This window comes from Struthio camelus, chromosome Z, assembly GCF_040807025.1.
Source record: "Struthio camelus isolate bStrCam1 chromosome Z, bStrCam1.hap1, whole genome shotgun sequence".
Lineage (NCBI taxonomy): Eukaryota > Metazoa > Chordata > Aves > Struthioniformes > Struthionidae > Struthio > Struthio camelus.
In genome coordinates, this window is record NC_090982.1 from 24,091,623 (window position 1) to 24,110,933 (window position 19,311).

A 19,311-nucleotide genomic window follows, 5' to 3' on the forward strand; every position below is an offset into this window, starting at 1 on the left:
AGTCATAGGGCTCTGTAGTATGTAAGCATATGGCGTTCCTTCTGGGCAGACTGTCCAGTTTCTCTTTGATTCTAGCGCTGTTCAGGTCCCTGAGGCTACCCCAGGGAAATAGGGAATAAAGTCATAAATCATAAAGTACCTGTCTTTCATGCAATAACTTTCTGCTGTCCCTTCAGTACATCAGCAATGCTTCCTGCCATACAAAACAAAATGCAGATTTTGGCCCATTCAGAGATGGAAGCCCTCTGTTTCCGGGATAGGATACAGAGGTTTAATTAGGTGCACAACTTCCACCAGCCAATAGCAGTAACTTATAAATGCTTAAACTGGAACCTGAATTAGCAGAGTATCCAGTGTGTGATTATTTTTCCTTTTTTTCTGGTCTGAATGCAATTACTAATGAAAAAGAAGAGTTCTAAATAATAATTTTTGTGCTGGGCAAGGATTTTAGGATGCTTAAAAAAAAAAAAAAGTGGGAAAGGCAGGAGGCAGCAGAGGAAAGCAAGCCATCCAAACCTTACGGGTTTGGAAATAAGCCTAAATGCACAAGAATTCCAAATTCGGCAAGGGTAGGAAAAAATGTCCAGCTCTTTGGGACAACTTGCTCTTTGGGACAATTTGGAAAAGGGAGTGCCTCAGCTCTGAAGAAATACAAAGACCAATTGCCCATTCTTAAACACCATTAAGATTAAATAAAGGAAACCAGTTTTATTTCCAACTTTTATTTGCCAAAGTTATGACAGTGCTTCTGTTGTTTGTCCTAGGAACATGCTTTGTGTTAGTGTTTTGCAGATACAATGAAAAGAATGGAAAGTGCTAGTGTGAAATCCTATTTTCTACTATTTTAGTTGACAAATACTTCAGAGTAGGGGCTGTTGAATAGTACTCGTACTTAGAGCAGCTGGTCCTGATTACGCATAGAAGATTTAATGATAGTCATATAAATAAAAAATAGGCCAGTCACATAGGAACATGGGAGTTGTCCGCCTGAGTCAGTCATGAGGCCTAGTATCCTGTTTGAACAGGGACTGGCACTGCCTTTCTCAGATGTTACAGTCATCCCCAGAAAGGTAACACTGAGATAATTACTGATTAGTGACTAGGCTAAATCTCAAAGCCTGAAACTTTTCATACTTTCTAATCCTCTTTGTTGGCGTTAACTATTTACATCTTGTTATTCACATAAAGGGCCAGACCCGCTTTGAATCTCACAGAGCTGTTTGCCTCAACTCACTTGTGAAAGTGGACCTCTCATACTACCTATCTGTTGCACAAAGTATTTATTTTTATCAGTTCAGAGTGTTTTGCCCTTGAGTTTCAATGTTTTTTGGTACAAAGCTCAGAAAAGAGAAACTCCTCAGCTGTCTCCTCTCTATCATGACTTGTCATGTGATAAGCAGTGTGCTTTTTATTTTTTTAACTAATACCAGAGAATGTCAAAGTAGGAAACCATGGATAAGGAAGGGGAATGACTGCCATCCTTCTTCAGACTGATAGCAAAGAGGAAGGGTGGAATGACCCCAGGAAAGGCTGAAGGCTCTTCACAGCAAGTTGGTGGTAGGTGTGGCTGGAGCAGAAAAGGAGACTGTGCGGGGTGGTTCCACGAACGCTGGCGAGAATCATCTGCACTAGGAAAGCCCGAGCTGTGCCAGGACAAGGGCTGTGGGGTGTGCTGGCATGCTCCAGCTCCTACCATGAATAGAGGGTTGCCAGATGGCACTGCCTCACTGGCCAAAACCTGTAGAAAGGAGAACCAAAGGCCACTGTTTTTTTTTTTTTTTCCCTGAGGCCCAAGCTAGCAACTGTTGTGCTTCTGTAAAGTTTTATTAACTACTGGATACCTCGCCTACAGGCACCCTGGAAATATATAGGCAGAGTAGGTCATTGGGATATGGTCATTACCTTGTTCCTCAGAAGTGGCTTTTATGTATTGCTGTCCTCTATTGCACTGCCCAGTTGTATTGAAAATACTAGTATGTCATCCAGGATAGTGATTGATAGTAGTCTTTTGTTCAGTCGAGGTGTTTAAAAAGTGTGTATGATGGTTCAAGAGACTCAAACAGAATGGTAAATAACTGAATGTTCTTTAGGAACCTGAAGTTCATGCGAATTTATTTCTTTTCTTTATATCGTAATATATTTTCAAACCTAAAAGATCCTGGTGCCAAAAATATGCCATGTGTTTTGGAATTCTGTTTTACATATTAGCAGATGTTGCACTAAATATTAAAATTGTTTTACCACTTCTAGGCTTGGCAGGATGGTAATTGTGATTTTTTTTCCTATCTTCCAGATTTATCATCAATTTCTAATAAAATAAGGCTGTAGAGAGCAAAAAAGCAGGATGTCTTAGAGCTATGGGAATGATTTTGGCAGATAATAGATAAATAGCCAGTTTTTCAGTCTGCTTAGAAATCCTATCCGTTATTGTTGCGGCTGTTTCTGGCTAAACCATGAAGCAGGAAACAGGTTGTATAAATGTACGGCACTAAGCTAGACGTGAAGTTGCGTGGATACTGAATCTAAGTTTAAGGGTCAAAATCCATGATGACCGTAGCTCTTATCTCTGGGAAATGCGGTGTAAACTGTTGACCAGAGTGGAGGTTTTTTGCCGTGAGATGACTGATACATGTTCAGTAGGGGAAGAAAGTTAACGTTAACATCTTACTTACAAGTTTTCCTCAGCAATAGAAGTGACAGAGGTAAAAAAAAAAAAATAGGGAACTCACATGAGAGAGACGTAGTCCTAGCTTTGTTTAGATGCTTTATGCTAATTTTGTTACTTGCTGGAATTTTTTCCTCTTTTTTCAACTTCTTCCCTTCCTTCCTTCAGCTCTAATGGCTGGCCTGTAGTAATGCAAACCAAATGGCAGTGTGAATGAGTGTTTCTACCCACTCTGCTTGCTACATTAGCTGAAGTAAGAGATTCTATAGATTGGATGCTAAGCCCACTGCTGTTGCATATTGCAGGATGAAAAGAGTATATCTGCATAATTGATGCAGATTCTATTGCAGTTTGACTCAGTCGCTCAGTAAAACAGTCACTGAGATAGATAGCTTTGGAGATTAGGTTTAGTGATGAGCTGAATTAGTTAAAATTAGCTCAGTTTTATAGTATGTGACAATTTTTATTGAACAGGATATAGCCTAGAATATGATAGATTTATTTCATCAAAGATTAATGCTTTCTGATTTTCATCACACAGATTATCAGTTTAAGAATCAAGCATCAAATAGTTCAGTGGCTGCCGAACTGACAGAATAGCTGCAATGGCATGTTATTTGTGTTAATTTAAAATTAAATGATAAAAGAACCCATTGCCACAACACTGACTAGCACTGAAAAGGGGATGTATCCAATACTATGTATCTAAAAAATATCGTTTACAGTTTCAGTTTTATATACCTTTGATACCAAAGCATTGCCCACTGTTGTGTTGCTGCTTTACTAATGAATTTAGAATTTATTACACCGTGTGGCTGTGGTCCCTAATTTTAAGGTACAACCACAGACTCTTCTGTGTCAGGGGCTTAGATCAGAAGGGCATCGACAGTATTTCCTGTCCATTTAACAATAATAAATGTGCTATAAGCATGCAGGTACGATCCTTTAAACATTGTGAATGAAATAACTACTCTAGTTTTTGGGTGGCTTCTTTGTCAGCTAATTGTGTTAATATACATTACCTTTCATTGTGCAGTGATATCAGTGCAGTTTGTTCTAATCCTGGTGCCACTAAGTAAGACAAAGTAATGCTAATTTATAGAACATTCCTATGCCCACAGGAACTGTTTAATTTATTAATTTGCACCCTCTGGTACTAGTTTTACAAATTCTGTAGAGTAAGCAGCAGAAACATTTTACATAAATGCTATCATAGCTACTAGATATATCCACAAATGTGTTCTGATGAAGCATACCACGTCACTGAATGGAAGTAAAATCAATGTCATAAAATTCTTAGGTCACTTGTGCCACCAAATGATTTAAGGAGATGGTTCTCATAATCCTCGTCAAACTAAGATATTATCACGAACTATTTCTGTATGTTAGGGTAATGTATAGTATATTATTTCCTGCAAGTGACCTTCAGGGTATCTCAACAGCTCTCCTTTTTCTGCCTCAGCTGATAACTCTGTAGCCAGTTTTACTCCACTTTATCAGGGATATCTTTTCTGTGCCATAGTGAGTATTTTTAAGCATTTGGAACAAATTTGTGAGTATATTTACTTTATAGATGTTTCTGGATAAAGGCTTGCCATGTATCACCATGAAAAAAAAATTGTTTTTTATTTACTGTGGGATTAGTCAAATCTGTAAATAGTACAACTTTTCTTGCTTTCTTCTGATGGAGACGCAATTCCGTTTTTCCAGAGAGTTTACGATTCCAATTTCAGAAGCAACAAGCTCCACTCTTAAATTTGAGTCAATGCAAATTTCATACAATTTAGAGCAGCACTGTGGTCTGTGGAGAGATTGCTGGTGGTCTTAGAAAAGCCAGGTAGTTACACTGTGCTGGCTTTCCTAACTTTCAGCTTCTGTGCCACAATAAAAGTTGCTAAAATATACGTAAACTGCTTTCCCATGTGATCCATTACTAGAGTTGCCACAGCTGGTGTTCTGGGTGAGAAACTGGACTGTGCCAGCATGAATGGTAGTCGGAGTTGTTCCTACAGTTGTAAGTGATAGCTGTGATCTCCATAAACCTGTCTATCTTTTGAGATGTAACCTACCTTTAAAAAAAAAGTCTGAGAAGCCTTCATTTAGATAATATATGGTTTATAAATCCAGCTTCTCTTGAAAGTTTTTGTATATTCATAGTTCTTTCAATAAATCTATTTTGACATGTAAGTGAAAAAGAATTAAATCAGCCAGGTCTTTGCTTGATGTAGAGTTTTTGTAAGCCTTACTACCTATCAAAGAGTTAAGCTGTGATTTTGTAAAGCCTCAAGCAATAGACTGTACTTGAGAGAGCATGAGCCTTTTAGCACCTTTGGGCTAACACACATGGTTCAGACTAAGGTTCAAACTTCCTCAAAGCGTGGGGAACTTGGATTTCTTTTCAGCACATTTGTTTTGTAAAGACCAGCTGCAAAACTTGGATCCGGATCTGAGCTCAAGCCTGTTCGGATCTGGGGTGTTAGTTATTTTGGGGTCCAATGCATTTTCAATGCTATCTTTGTGCTACAGAAGGTCAGGTGAGGTTTAGTATCGTATGGCTTTTTTCCCCCCCACTGGAACTCTGGAGAGATTATCATTATTTTGCTGAAAAGCGTTTCTTTTAATTCTTCCTTTTTCATTTTCTGCCCTTCTTGGCTAGTGAGCAACTGAGAAGTATTTGGAACTGTAATGGCTTTCTGTATATATACAATATGCATTATATGTGTAAGTCTAAAAGCTAAAGACACCATCTAAAAATTCTTAAGAAAAGCAAGAATACTGCAGTGACAATCAAACCAGAGAGATTAAATATCTGAAAATAAACAGTCATCTGAAAGCACTCCGACCCATTTTTTTTCCTTTTCTTCCCTTATTTTTATCAAATGTAATTTTTGGTATTTTAATTGTGTTGGCTAGTCGGGTTTTACTGAGGGTTTAGAGAGTATTATTTATTAAGAGCTATTACGTAGGGGTAATCCAGCTAGTAATCCCACAATAATGCAAAGCAGACTTTAAAAGTAAAAACTGCCATGCTGTCCATTCCACTCAGCAATTTGTAGAGCGCAACTCCAAGGTCTGCATTACTCTTGAGTAAATTTGATGCCAAACTTAAATTCCAAGAATACATAGAAGCTATCCAGAGTAAGAATGCTCATTAGGTAAGCTCTGTTGGACTTGCAGCTTATTGCTATTTTTGTAGCATTCACAATGAAATTGTCAAAGTTGAACCGTTCCCCTAACCAAACTTCTAGAATTTAAAATGAAATTGTGACTTGAGCCTAATCTTGCCTTTAGCATGGAAAGGTTTATCTTTACAAGGCAATAGATGAATTATCTTCCTCTGGGCTCTATGCTAATCTGGCTATACTGCTAATAGTAGTAAGGTTAGTATATCATTAGCCAGGCTAGCTAGCTTTCGTTTACCTTAGTTATCTCTTGCATGATTACCTGCAGTATAAAAAAAACATTAGCGGAAGTTGAATGACTTTCTGTAGGAAACATTCAACACTCAGCGTCAAGAAGCGTCAGGTAGCCAGAAACAAATAGTTGTTTTGTACTAACATCAGCATTAAAAGGATTTTACCTTTGAGAAACAGGCTGATCACGTGTCATTCAAATTCTGAAACACTATCTACTACTACTCAGATTTTCGTTCAAGCTTAGTGTTGAATAAAGCTGTTTTTTCTTACTGTTTTTCTAACACCATGTCTTTGATAATATACATGGTCTGATTTCATAGTGTGATCCTTGAAACAATCTTCAGCAATTCTGTTGGTCCCAGTGAGTTTATTCTAGATTCACAGCAAGGTCTCGTAGAGTAAAGCCTGGCATGGTGTTTGTTTATGCTAGTCCCATGCGCATGTCCATCACATACACAGGTGTCAATGTTTAATTAATTTTAATTAAGATAAATTATTTACATCAGGAATACTGATTCTCTGATGCCAGGATTGTGGAAAATACTATTTATGCAAACAGTATGATCTCTAATCACTCTAAGTCTCCGATGTTATTACTTTGTAATCTCACTGTCATTTTAGGTCAGTATTGTATGCTGTGTCCCATATGTGGGACATTGACAGCCAGAAACCTAGGACTCATGTTTTGATTTTCCTAGCTGATTTGCTTCCTGTAGTGACTGAAGGTGATATGTTGCCCCCTGGTCATTATTTTGCTACACCTACAGAAAGGATATTCATAAGATCTATAATTAAATTTGCCAGGGCAAGTTGGCTTGTCTATCTGTGCCCACTTTTCTCATCTTGAAGTTAACTATTCTTGTAGCATTTCTAGTATTTATTTACTTCAGCAAGGTGCAGAAGTCTATAGGAGACTCCTGATCTGGTAAACCTAAAGAATCAGAGATTTTTACGTGCAGGCTCATCTGCAGGTCAAAACACACGGGCCTGTACAACACATTGTGACAGACAAGTAGTAAATCAACAAAAGGAAATGGTAATATTTTTACACAGCTTTTTCTCTTGCTGTCAGTTGAGTGGTTTGAACAGGAAGTTGGGCATACTGTACCAGGGTTTGAAAAAGTGAGCTCGTATGTTCAGACAGTTATGATGCGTCTTCCTTTTTCATGATTTGGTGCCCAAGGCCTGCCCTGTAGCTAAGTTTCTTTTGTAGGAAAAGGGGTATACTGACTGAATAAACCAGACTCTCTCTTCCCCAGAGAAGGAGAAATAGAGAAACCTCAGGATGAGAGGGGGTGATAATACTGTTCAACTCTTGGAAGACAGGTAAGAGCAGCAAGATGATGAAAGAGAGATGCAAGACTGTTAACATGTGTGAAGCATTGCCACCTGCCTATGGGCACTGGAGGGAGGAGAGAGCTGAGAAAGCCTCTGTTACATACCACGGGAGGAAAAAGGCCCAGTGTATTTTTTCTCATGGATACAGTGTAGGAACCAAAATCTGTCCTGCAAGAAAAGTTCTTAAGGGGTGTGAAAATAAAGGAGAGTGAGGGTTGTCCAAAATTACATTAACTTTCAAGCCCCTGTAGTGGACAGTTGCATCCAAATTGAAATCCATCAGAATAACCCACCTCTGGCTCCTAGTTGCTTGCTTATGTGAAGCCTTGTTTTTTAAGAAAAGCATTGCAGACTTTCATGACCACTGAGGAGGTCCCACTCCACAAACCTCTTTTATCACCTTTGGTAATTACAGTTAAAGGCAGCTTAGGCTTGGGGTTGTTATTCATTCCAGCATGGATTATTGAAAGGCTTCTAATTCTAGCTGAGCACAAATACACATCTAGTGTAGACCTTTAAGGGGGGGGATGTCAACTAAATCCCTCTACGAACTGGAGCCTGAAGAAACAAATAACAGGGTCTGGGTTGTTTACATTAAGCACAGTGAATATTTTAATATAGTCAAAGTTGTTAACCTCTCAAAAATGTTACTGGAAGCAAATGACTAAGTTTGAAGGACGAAACTTGATTCCCAATAGCTTGTTTTTCTTTCATAGACACCTGATAATAATTGCATGTCAAGCCAACCCCCCCAGCTACCTCTTTCCTCTGCAAAATCCACTGTCACGTATGCCTGATAAAGCAGAAGACTGTAGAAATATGTCTTACTGCTTCCATTTGTTTTGTATCCACTGACTTGCCCCTCTGGATGATTTCTGCCTTTTCCCGGTGGCCCTGTTGATTGCTTGGCATAAAGAATTCTTATTTGTATCCTGCAGAGATCAGAGAGTGTGATGGCTCTGTGCATTAACATGATCTCCCTAGTTGGCTGTGATCCTTCCCTGCAGGATTGCATGCTACATACTGTGACATACTGCAAGGTATCCACATCGAGACATAGGATCTGTACCATTAATTTGGACCCTGCCTAGAGGAGAAAATCTAGTCTAGTCTAGTGTCATGCAAGGTGTTGTGTATCTCTCTCTGGCAGGATTAAGTTCCCCAGATGGTTTCAGCTTCCCTATTTTAAGCATAGACATGTTCAGAAATAGAATTGACTGGGCTGAAAGCAATTTGCCTGTTTTTGATTGATGGGTGATAACTGGCAAACTAATGAGCTTAAAATATAAAACCAAAAAACTTGATCATGGAGGATAGACAAGTGGGTTTTTTTGCAAGATTCATTCCTAGTATTCATGAATCATCACAGCACGATCTACATCCAGAATGGCACATTTGTTCTGAACAACTCTGGCCATTAGCCAGAAGAGGGAAATTGGAAGAAAAATCTGAGTAGTACTGTGGCATATATCTAATGAAAGTATCTATTCTTTTCCCTAGTGCAAAGAATAAGCAAAAGATAAGTGGTCTTTTGCTTTAAAACAGGCAATGCAAAGAAACTGTGAAAATACATGTGGGGCAGCTGATAGAAAGGAAGTTTAAAATTTGCAAAGCTGTTCAGTGGTTCTGAGGTTAATAAAATACAGTAATTAAAATGGCAATAACAGCAGGTCTGTGTGAAGCAAAGACATGTTTGATGGGTTGTATGGCATTTGTGAGAGACAGATGGGGTATGTGTCAAGGTCACTGAATAAGCTATTCCGTGTAGTTGATTCATGGTGCAAGGCCTGCACTAGGACCGCCTGCATGTGTCATAATATACTTTTTCTCTGCTATCTATTGGAGTAAATCAAGAGTACCTCTTCTGAATGCAGTGCAATGTGAATAGCTATAGGTTCAGTCTGTGCCAGCATATCTTTACCAGTCTGCGAACGTTACTCAGGAATGCCTGGAAGGGAGATAGAGTGGTGTGATTTGGTTTGATTTTTAATGCCAATATTACTATACTCGTTCGTAGCCTACTTTTGCTATTGCACTGCTAAAAATGCTATGGAGCGGAGCTTTTTCTGCTGCTCTTCTTCTGAAAAAATTATAGGTTTTATTTTCTTGTATGTTTTCTCTTGCAGTCATTTACACTACTGTGATATCTTTGCAAAATGACTTTTTGCCCATATTTTGTACTCGCACAAATGTAAGTGACTATTGGAGAAATTTCACAATTAGGTCATATCTGTTTTCAGGTATGTGGAAAAGGGCAGGAGGAAGGATGGTTTCAGTAACTTAAAGGAAATCAAATCAGCTTATTCTGAAGTTAACTCAATATGGAAGATGTTCTTCAGTCTTTAAAAAAAGAGAGAAAGAACTCACACAAATGCATGCAGATGCTGTCCTTTCTCTTGGATAGTTCAAAAATGTTTTGGATTTAAAACTTTTGTCTTGGCAGGCATTTAGTCCTCAAGGAATGTGAGCTTGGTTAAATTCTGAAAAAAGCTGTGAAATTAAGAAATTAAAAATGTAAGGAATTCTATTCTGTTGAAGGCTAATTTTTAAAAGCCAAATCCTGCATTCTGACCTCCACTGGGTATTCTCTCTGAACTCATAAAACATATGAAACTCCAGCTAAGGTCAGATAGTCAAAATATACACCACTGTGTGCTGAAAAGATATCTAGATTTGACCTTCTGGGAGGTCTGTTGGCACCAGAACTGGTATGGGTCTGCTTTGTGGGAAGAGGAGCAAAGCCTTGGCAAGCACATGCAAAGGCACATGTAGTCCTTGACATCTGCAGGGCCCAGCTGCCCGGTGGCTTTTTGGATACTGTTCTGTAGCGGGGATTTGGGAGTAGAGTAGGGCTGGTGGATTGGTAGAAAACTGTATAGTCTCCTCCTCCATATTAAAGGGGGAAGAAGCAGTGTGGACACTGGGTAGCTATCCTGTTGTTTCTCACCTCTTTAGAAAGTTTTCCTTCCTCCCACCACACAGGTTGCTCCTCAGCAGACAAAACCCAGCTGCTCCTATTTTTTGTCAGTGCTCAGATAGACGCCTAGGTATGCACCAAGCTGTACAGTTGTGAAATAATTGTGGTTAGCTGGAAGACACAAGATATCATTAATGTGATTAAGATGTTAACTTCCAGCTAAACTCTGTACTCTGACCTGTACCTCATTTACAAAGTGATCCTACCTTCAAGAAACCCATTTTTAAGCAAAGATAGGCAAATGGGGAGTAGTGGAATCCATACCTCAATTTTCATATGTGGACAGAGAATCTTTTGCTTTGGGAGAAAAGGCCAGAGGGGGACTGAGCACTCAGCGATCTTGGGAGAAAAATATTGATACGGTAAACGTTATATATTTGATTTTTGTATTCAGCTATTAATGCTTTTGGTTTTGTTTTTAATTTTTGGACACAGGACCTGTGAAGGGCGAAACATCCGATACAGGACATGCAGCAACGTGGTAAGTGAAGTATAGCTATGATATAATACAAATCATCACATACGACAGTGATGTCCATATAACGTAAAACATTTCAGTAGCGTGATAACAGTAATACCATAACTATCTAAACTACTTTCATATCACAGGACTGCTGGCAAATCTGTCTCTGTTTCTTGAAAGGCTGAAGTGGTTATGGCATAGCATGATGCTAAAGCTGTTTGGATGGGATTGCCTTTCTAAACAGAATGTCGGTGAAGCTTCAGACTGGCTCTGTAATGACCCTGGCAGAGTCAAAGACCACTCATATTCTAAGTATTGCTGTGGTAACCGTCTGGTTCACAATGGACAGTCTGTCAGGCTTGAAGATTAAACCTTGTTGAAGGCAAATTAGTAAGAGATAATATTAATATTAATATTCACCTATAGGTTAATATTCACCTATGACCGCTCCCCGCGGGAATTAAGTAGAATGTTTTAGTGAAGTAGATTTAGATGGCGTACTCTAGCATTTTGGTCTTGCCAACGGCTTTTTCTTTTTTCTTTTTTTTTTTTAAATACAATAAAGTAAGAAGCTTTAAGGTCTGTTCTCACCAAAGTGAAAGTATGTTTTCACTGGTGAAAGTGGAAGTAAAAACTTTAATATGGAAAGTTCTGTTGTGTGCCAAGAACTGTAAAAGCTCTCAAATTACACAGAGCAACGTCAGTTCCATCAGTAAAGATGGAAGATGAAGTCAAACTTGCACAGAACCAGTCTTTCTTATGTCTGATAGGGACAAATGCAGAAGCCTTTCAATAGGTGCTTTCTCTGCAAAAGTTAAAAAGAATTACGACCTTCTTTCTCACACTTCTGCCTCAGAAGTTGGTTCTGGGGTCTATCCTTTGGGTCACTGAAACCTCCCATCACGCTAAACATCTGCTTCAATAACTAACAATGACAATCAGTAAATAGGCCTGTTGGGTGATTTCACCTTTAAATTTCCAGCTGTGAGGCACTTAGGCTACACCACCACCACCTTTAAGAAAATGGGAAGGTCAGTTTGTGTTAGTGAAGTTGCATCCTATGACACTATTGAATATGACACAGAAAGAAAAAAAGAGACAATGTTTAAAGCTAATTTGGCTTAAATGAAACTCATGAGTTTTATTTTGCTTTGTGAGTGCATGCACATTTTAACAGTTCCCTTCTGATGCTGACCTGTACTTGAGTACACTGAGAGAAGTGAAATACAGTAGCATACTGCTTTCCTGGCATTTGTTATTGCTGGATCACCCTGCTGAGAGGCTAGGATTTTACCTATCGTGCAACCCTTGTTTTGGAATTGTTGAGCTGAACTTTCCAAGACAAAGAAATTTTGTTAATATTATTTTTAGCTTAGGTTCTTTTTTGGGTCTGTGAATCTGGACAGTTTTCCTTCAAATTAAACCTTGCATAGTTTTGCCAGGAAATTCTTTAACTTACCTTGTATTTGACAATACTGGCTCCAGACTTCGTAGCAAATCAGTGAGGCATTCAGCTGCAGAACTCTCTTAATGTCACTAAACAATCCAAACTGAAATTTTCAAGGTGCTTTACTTTGCTGAAGTCAGTGGCATATTTGCCACTGAGTTATGAAGAACCAGGACTGCGTTTATAATTTGTAATCCCTTTTATTGGAGACTATAAAGGATGGATGGTGTTACATTGTTCTCTTAACAAAAGAATGCAATGAGTTTTCATTTAGTTGTTTTTGCTAGACTTGCGAAACTAGAAATAATTCAGACTATATCCTCAAGCTTTTCACTGCATTAGGCTTCCATCAGGTCATTCAAATATGGCTTTATGCCGTTAGGAAAATGCTTGGCCATACTCACTTTGTAGGCATCTGATTTCAGGGGAAACATTTTCCGTTTTTAAAGTGTGCTGAATCTTTGATTCAGATGTTATAACCTTCCAGTTACCATCTCTACTATTCTGGGTGCTGTACACCAGTATTCCCACTCTCAAGCACTGCAGTGGCACTGCTTCTGTGATCAGCCTCAGAAGATGTGGCAGGATCCTGCCATGGGCAGTGGTGGCCCTTAGCCCTGTGTTTGGTACCACTCTGAAGTACTTTGTGCAGAGCCAGTGGAAACCTAAAAGTTTGTGAGCCCTTGATATGCATCTCTGTTCTGAAATTCTCTCTGTTGCTGAACTGTGTAGCTGTACTGCAAATATTGTTAGTCTCTTTAGAATTCAGAATAATAAAAACAATCCTCTTTTTGATGAAATCCTCTGTATTTGCCTTCAAAAATCCAAGGATGCACACACACAAATCAGATCTTGGAAGCAGTTAATTAGTTTTATGGCTTATTGTAGAATTCTGCACTGGAAAAGACACAATCATCGGGTGTGCATTTTTGTTTACTTAGACTTTCGTATTTAAGATTCCATTCACAAAGGCATTTGAAAATCAAGAGGCAAGGCCCAGTGTGACCTACATTTACATCTCTGCTGGACCACAGTCTGTTGCTTTCAAGGAAAGTGAGAGTAAACTCTCCGTTTTACCCTTCCAAATGAAGCTAGCCTATCACACGTTGCGGAAATTACTTTTTGTTTCCTGAAGGACTCAGTGTGTCCTGAATTAGGAGCTTTCGTTACCACTAGCTTATGCACTGAGTGCTCTTGTTATTTGTAAAATAACTGGTCCTTTTATTTTCTACAAACCATCTTTCTCTGAACTGACATGCCTGATGCGATTGTCTTCTTGCAGAAAAAGATGGATAGTCACATAAACTAAAAGCAAACTCTTTATTTGGAAGGTGAAATTAGAGAAAGGGAAGAATACTTCTTGGAGTTTGGCAATGAACACATTTTCATAGGCATTATCATTTGCAAGATTTTGCTACAGCTAGTTTTAATTTATCCTGAAATTAAATTACAGGAAAAAAAGGGAATAGGATAAAAAAAAAAAAGAGAGGAAAGGGGAGAGAGGGGTGCATCCATTTCTTCAGTGACTTGTATTTTTCTAGGGATGCTGAACCCTTTTGCACAGTAGACACTGTAAGAAGGATTGCTATTTCTGTCTATAAAGCTTCTGAGCAGTTCCTAAAAGAGTACATCTGATTTGGTATGTTTGCTGCTTGTATTGCCTGGTGGTGATCAGAAAATGGAAAGATTTTGGGTATGAAGCCACGTGTGTAAACAGTGAAAGAAGGAATGAGGGAATCTGAAGATGATTTAGGATTGAATTGCATCAGTCTTTCTTCTTCTTACTATTAATACCGATTCCAAGTATGTTTCCAATGATTTTAGAATGTAATCATGCAGGGAGGGAGGATTTTTTCATTGGAGAATTACTCTGAATGCAACAAAAATATGTTTTTATATGTAGCTGGGTTGCTATACTAAACACTATACAAAATAAAAAATTTGCAAACTGTGAGCAGAATTTTTAGAGTGGACTTTTTTTTTCTTTTTTAGCTCTCACCATCTCAGTTCTTTCTACTGGGTGTACTCTGAGTTGTCAGGTTCTCTTCGACTTTTGTATAAGGCTATCATGCTACCTTATTTGCCATCTGGTTTTCAGTCCGGCTGCTGCTACTGTTAACATTTTGTGCATTCTCTTCCCTCATCTACCCTGAATTCTATCTGACTGAGGTTCTATGTACACGATTTAGAGCAGTTCTATAAGTCTAAGATGTAATCTGGAGATGATAGACCCCACTGATCAGACCACCAAAACTTGTAAATATCACATACAGTTCTTTTTATATATACCTCACTGTCTTAACTTGGCTGGAATGCCAACTCTGAATTATAGTGACATTCCCCATTCTTTGGCTTGCATTCAGACAAGCTACTTCCATCCCTGTTTCTTATCATTTCATGCTGCTTTTTGTACATACCAATGCCAATAATATCCATCCCACTTTTGGTGAAATGACACTCTTTTCTTGCCATGCACCAAAGCCCAGCCTGTTGGAAAGTGTCAAACCTAAACTTCCAAATAGATGTGTTGCTGTTCCCAGATGCATTATGTTGGTTTGTGTGTTTGAAAAGCATCATTACCAGGTGGAATTCCATCAAACTGACACAAGCGATGCGTATGATTCAGTTTTTCTAACAGTGCCTCATCAGAAATGCTATATGAAGTCTTTTGCATTTAAAGTTCTGGGTTTGGATTTTGCAATACAATTTGATGTTTCCTATACTTGAATGATCTGCAGTGTGAAAACTTGTTTTGTGGTCCTATTCCAGGGAAAAGAGCAACTATAAGTACTACACATATCTCCTTACTAACATCAGATTAACTTCATATTCAGCTTACTCTTTAAGTGAAATGTCTTGCACACGTGGATCATTTATTGTGACTACAGATTGATTTTCAAAAAGCTGGATTTTAATAACTACCACCTTATTTTTGAACAGGTGTATTCTAAAACCTCAGTGTCACTAAGTCTTGTTCAGGAATTATTTCTTCATACTTAGAAACAAATGTTTTTAATGTGTTGTTAATAATAGTAGCTTTGGTTTCTGGATATGCTTCCTCGTAAGCAAGAAGACTTGTGAGTTTTTGACTATTAAATTGTTGTCATACTGTAAATGTATCAAGAATATTTGTAGACCAGATAACCAGAACCACTTCCATCACAGTGGAACTTTAGGATTGCTCACTCTGGTTAATTCATATGATTTAACTGTAATATTTCTTATAGTAATAAGCTCTTAATTTGCATATCTATTTTTATCTATGTGGCATCCATGGTGCTAGTACGAAAGTGCACTGTAGCATTTTATGCTTGTATTTGTTTTTGACTGAAATATTTGAAAGTTTTTAAAGCTGAAACACAAGTTTCATAATGAGTTATTTGCCAAAAATGGGAACATATAATTTCTTCTATTATCTGTCAACATTGATTTTACAATAATTTCTCACAGCAAACGTTCTTGGAGGGTTGGGTTGATATTTCACTGACTGTTATAGCCATCACATCAATCTCCAATCCATGTTCATTTAACACAGAGTAGAAGTGTATGCTGATACTGCTCATTTACCTAGTTCATATTAATCAGCCCGTGCTATTCTCTGTCAGATAAGGCAGTGTCTTGGGATTGTCACAGAAGGCTATAATATTGGTCCCACTTGATCTAAACAGTTAAGCCTGTGCCTAACCTACTTAGAAGCTCACAAGAGTAGACCAGTGAAAAATCTGGCTGTAAGAAACTTTAATACAAGCAGGTTGTTTGACAAGTCTTCAAGGAAGTGGAGCTTCCATTAAATCCCTAAATCTCCTAAATCTCTGTACTTGCATCTGAAATTCTTATTTAGTCTTGGGCAAACCCCTTCTGGAGGACCTTAGCATTTCTTTCTCAGCAAAGAAATATGAGCAGCTGAAATACAGTACATACTTCATGAAACTGGTTCAGTAAACTGTTCTGTCAGATGCTGCACAGACTAGTCAAGTTGTTAGTCATTTTTTTGCACATAGGAAAAGCTCCAGGTACAGTAAATCATTCTCGGCCTCTGCAAATATGCAAGCATATGTATCACAAGCTGTTTTAAGGTTCCTCGACTGTTTCCACCTATTGAAGCCTAGATATGATCTTTTACATTTCACCCACTAAGTAAACTTTAAAAAGCCTGATCCTCTTTTCTCCTATGAAATCTGATCTACCTGTCACCATCGAGGGACATCTGTGATTCATCTTATCTTTTCCATTGGTTTTTTGATTAATAGAAATTGTTTTGAATAGGATTCAAGCATGGCAGAACTCCATGGACCTTATGAATTATGAAAGGGTCAAATAGGAGGTCAGATTAAAAAATTTTCTTGGACCTGAGGAAGTGAATGAAGCCATAATAATATGGCCAGGATTAGGTGGTGTCTAAGAGGTGAAGATGAAACTTCTATGTTTATTTTAAAATAGATTTCATACCTCAAAGGGATTTCGGACCATCTTTAAAATGATGTGTATTTTCTTCAAAATGGAGGAAATCATGACCTGATAGGATAAACTGAGATTGCAGGTGTCCAGCACAGGCTTAATGTTTCAGAAGTATCCCTTGAGCCTTCACAGCTTGAAGCTCATGAAACACCCATCTAGGACTCACGGAGTTAGTGGGGGAACAGTTGTTTGTCATTCATTAGAAATTTTCTTCCCTAAAAAGCCATAATAAGTAGGAACCTTGAACAAGACTAGACTAACATGAGTCTCTCAATTTATTGTTTTTTTCTGATTCTTTAAGAAGTAAGATGGCAGTGTTTCCTCATGTGTGTAGGTGCCCGTGCATAATTTCCAAAAGAAAACTGGAACAGTATAATTTGAATATATAACCAAGCAAGAGTAACCTGAAGCACAACTATACTGCTTTTGCAGTCAGATACCAGTGAAGCCTCATACTGCAAGCCAGACCTCCTAGCCAGAACTTCAACCAGTTCTCCTAGGAGCCCATATCAAGATACGCTACCTTGGGCTCAGCAGTACTCAGACTTGGCCCTTGACTTCTGGTAGGCACAAAATATTGGCACACTTGTGTCTGTCTAGCTCTTTATTCCACAGGTAGGCATACTGCATGCTGTTAGATACTACATACTTCCAGAATCAGACCCTCAGGTGGAGTAAAGGATAACTTCACTCAAGCCACTGAAGCAACGCTAACTGACAGCTGCAGAAGATCCTCTACCACCAAGCCCCCACAAACGTGCTGAAAGTGGTCTGATTTTCAAAAGGGAGAAGACTTTGTGAAGTTGGAGTCTATAGTTTCTCCTGACCAGGAGCCACCACTGGAGAAATGAGGCACAGAAGGACTATGACAAAAGGTCATACGCTCTCATATAAAGGTGTGAGAAGTGTTTAGAACAAAATAACAATTTACAGCTTGAACAAATATACATTAAATCACTGTGACTTTGCCGTATCTGCTATTTCAGCAACTAGAAGAGTCATTTACAAGCTGCAAGCTTATATCTGTATTTCATTACATGATTGCATAAAGCCCAGCACGAAGAGGCTCTGGTCCCCACTGACATACATTACAAACAATAAATAGTAAGTTTAAAAAGCCAAAGAAAACATAGACAAGAGACTAAAAAAATAGAGCCAAGTTCTGTACTGTTTTCACTTTTTCAGTGTCAATAAGCTGTGTGTAATGAATGGTAATATTTGTGCCGTAACATTTCTTAACATTGTTCATTTCAATATAAAAAACATTGCATAGGTCATACAGGTGTTATGTGTGTGGGTGCTGGTACCTGTGATTTGCTAACCGAAAGAAAAGTTCACTAAAGAATTTCCTAAGGAAAAGGGATCTACAAGGCCCTGAGGTAGGATTTAGAATTTGAGTAGCAGCAAAGTGGTGGGCCAGACTCTCTCCCCTTTTCATATCTGTGCGCCAAGATAAGTATGCACGTCTGACTTCGTGACTGCTTGAATGTATTCTTTCAATGGCTTCAAGTTTCACATGAAAACTTTTTTAAACGCTAAGTCTGTTATTTAAATCCATTGTTTTATTTTGATCATCATATTAAAGACTGGAAGTATTTAACATTTGGTCCTTGTCACCTGCCGTGTCCTGAAAGCTTATTATGTTGACCATACATTTTTCATTTCTTTGATTTAAAAATAAAATCCTACGAAACAAACATGGTATTGAATACTGTACAAAGCAGGATTATGAACTCTGTATGTTGTGTACTTTATTGGGCCTTTCTGTCTTTGTAAAAATAAAGCTCTTGCAAGCCAGGAAGTTTGGAAGGCAGAGCCAAGCTTGAACCAAACAAGTGAGCTGGCTTGAACCTCTGAGACAAGTATAAGCCAAGCCATTAGACCTGACTGTATTTGCTTACAGAGAAAAATTCAGAGAAGAGTATATGCACCAGAAGATTTTGTGGCAGGAAGCAAGGCCACAGTGTTCCTTATTGCTTGCACTTCCATAGTGAAAATAGAGCTAAACCAGGTCTTGGGTCAAGCTATAACTGCCACCTTCATCTTCTGTTTAAAAGGAGAACAGAAAGTCCATTTTTTTGTTTGAATTACATAGCTATGGAGGAATAATGAAACTCCCAAATATTTTTCTGGTTTTTTCACTCTATTCTGTTGCCCAGACTTTGCTCTGTGTCAGCAATTTGCCCAGATGACAAGATGGCTTGATTTACCTATAATTTCTTCTGGAGATTTTAAAATAAAACTGAAATGCATCCAATATTTACTTTTTCTTTTATCTTCCATAACGTACGAACAGAAAAGCTCTATGTTGTCTGAGCCCTCCCGCAGTTAAATTCCAGTTACGAGCTTGGACTTTCAACCCTTGCTTCCAAAGAGAGTGAATGAGCTATGCTTTATTGTATACCCTTTGTATTTATTTTTATACTTTATTGTATACCCTTTGGTATACATTATTCTAAAGCAGTTTTGGTCTAATTCCTTTTTTCCTGATGGGCCTTAATCCATTTAGCTATAGCTTGACCCATATTATGCTTGGGCAGCATCACA

General features: G+C 38.3%; 1 protein-coding gene across 4 annotated transcripts in view; it reads left to right on the forward strand.

The window, feature by feature from the left end:
• Window positions 1–19,311, forward strand: part of ADAMTSL1 (ADAMTS like 1) — a 198,116-nt gene that overhangs the window by 18,769 nt on the left and 160,036 nt on the right. For all 4 annotated transcript variants that reach the window (XM_009677004.2, XM_009677001.2, XM_009677003.2 and 1 more), the window contains exon 3: window positions 10,832–10,877. In XM_009677004.2, the coding sequence (XP_009675299.1) occupies window positions 10,832–10,877 (46 nt within the window). The remainder of the gene's footprint in view (window positions 1–10,831; window positions 10,878–19,311) is intronic.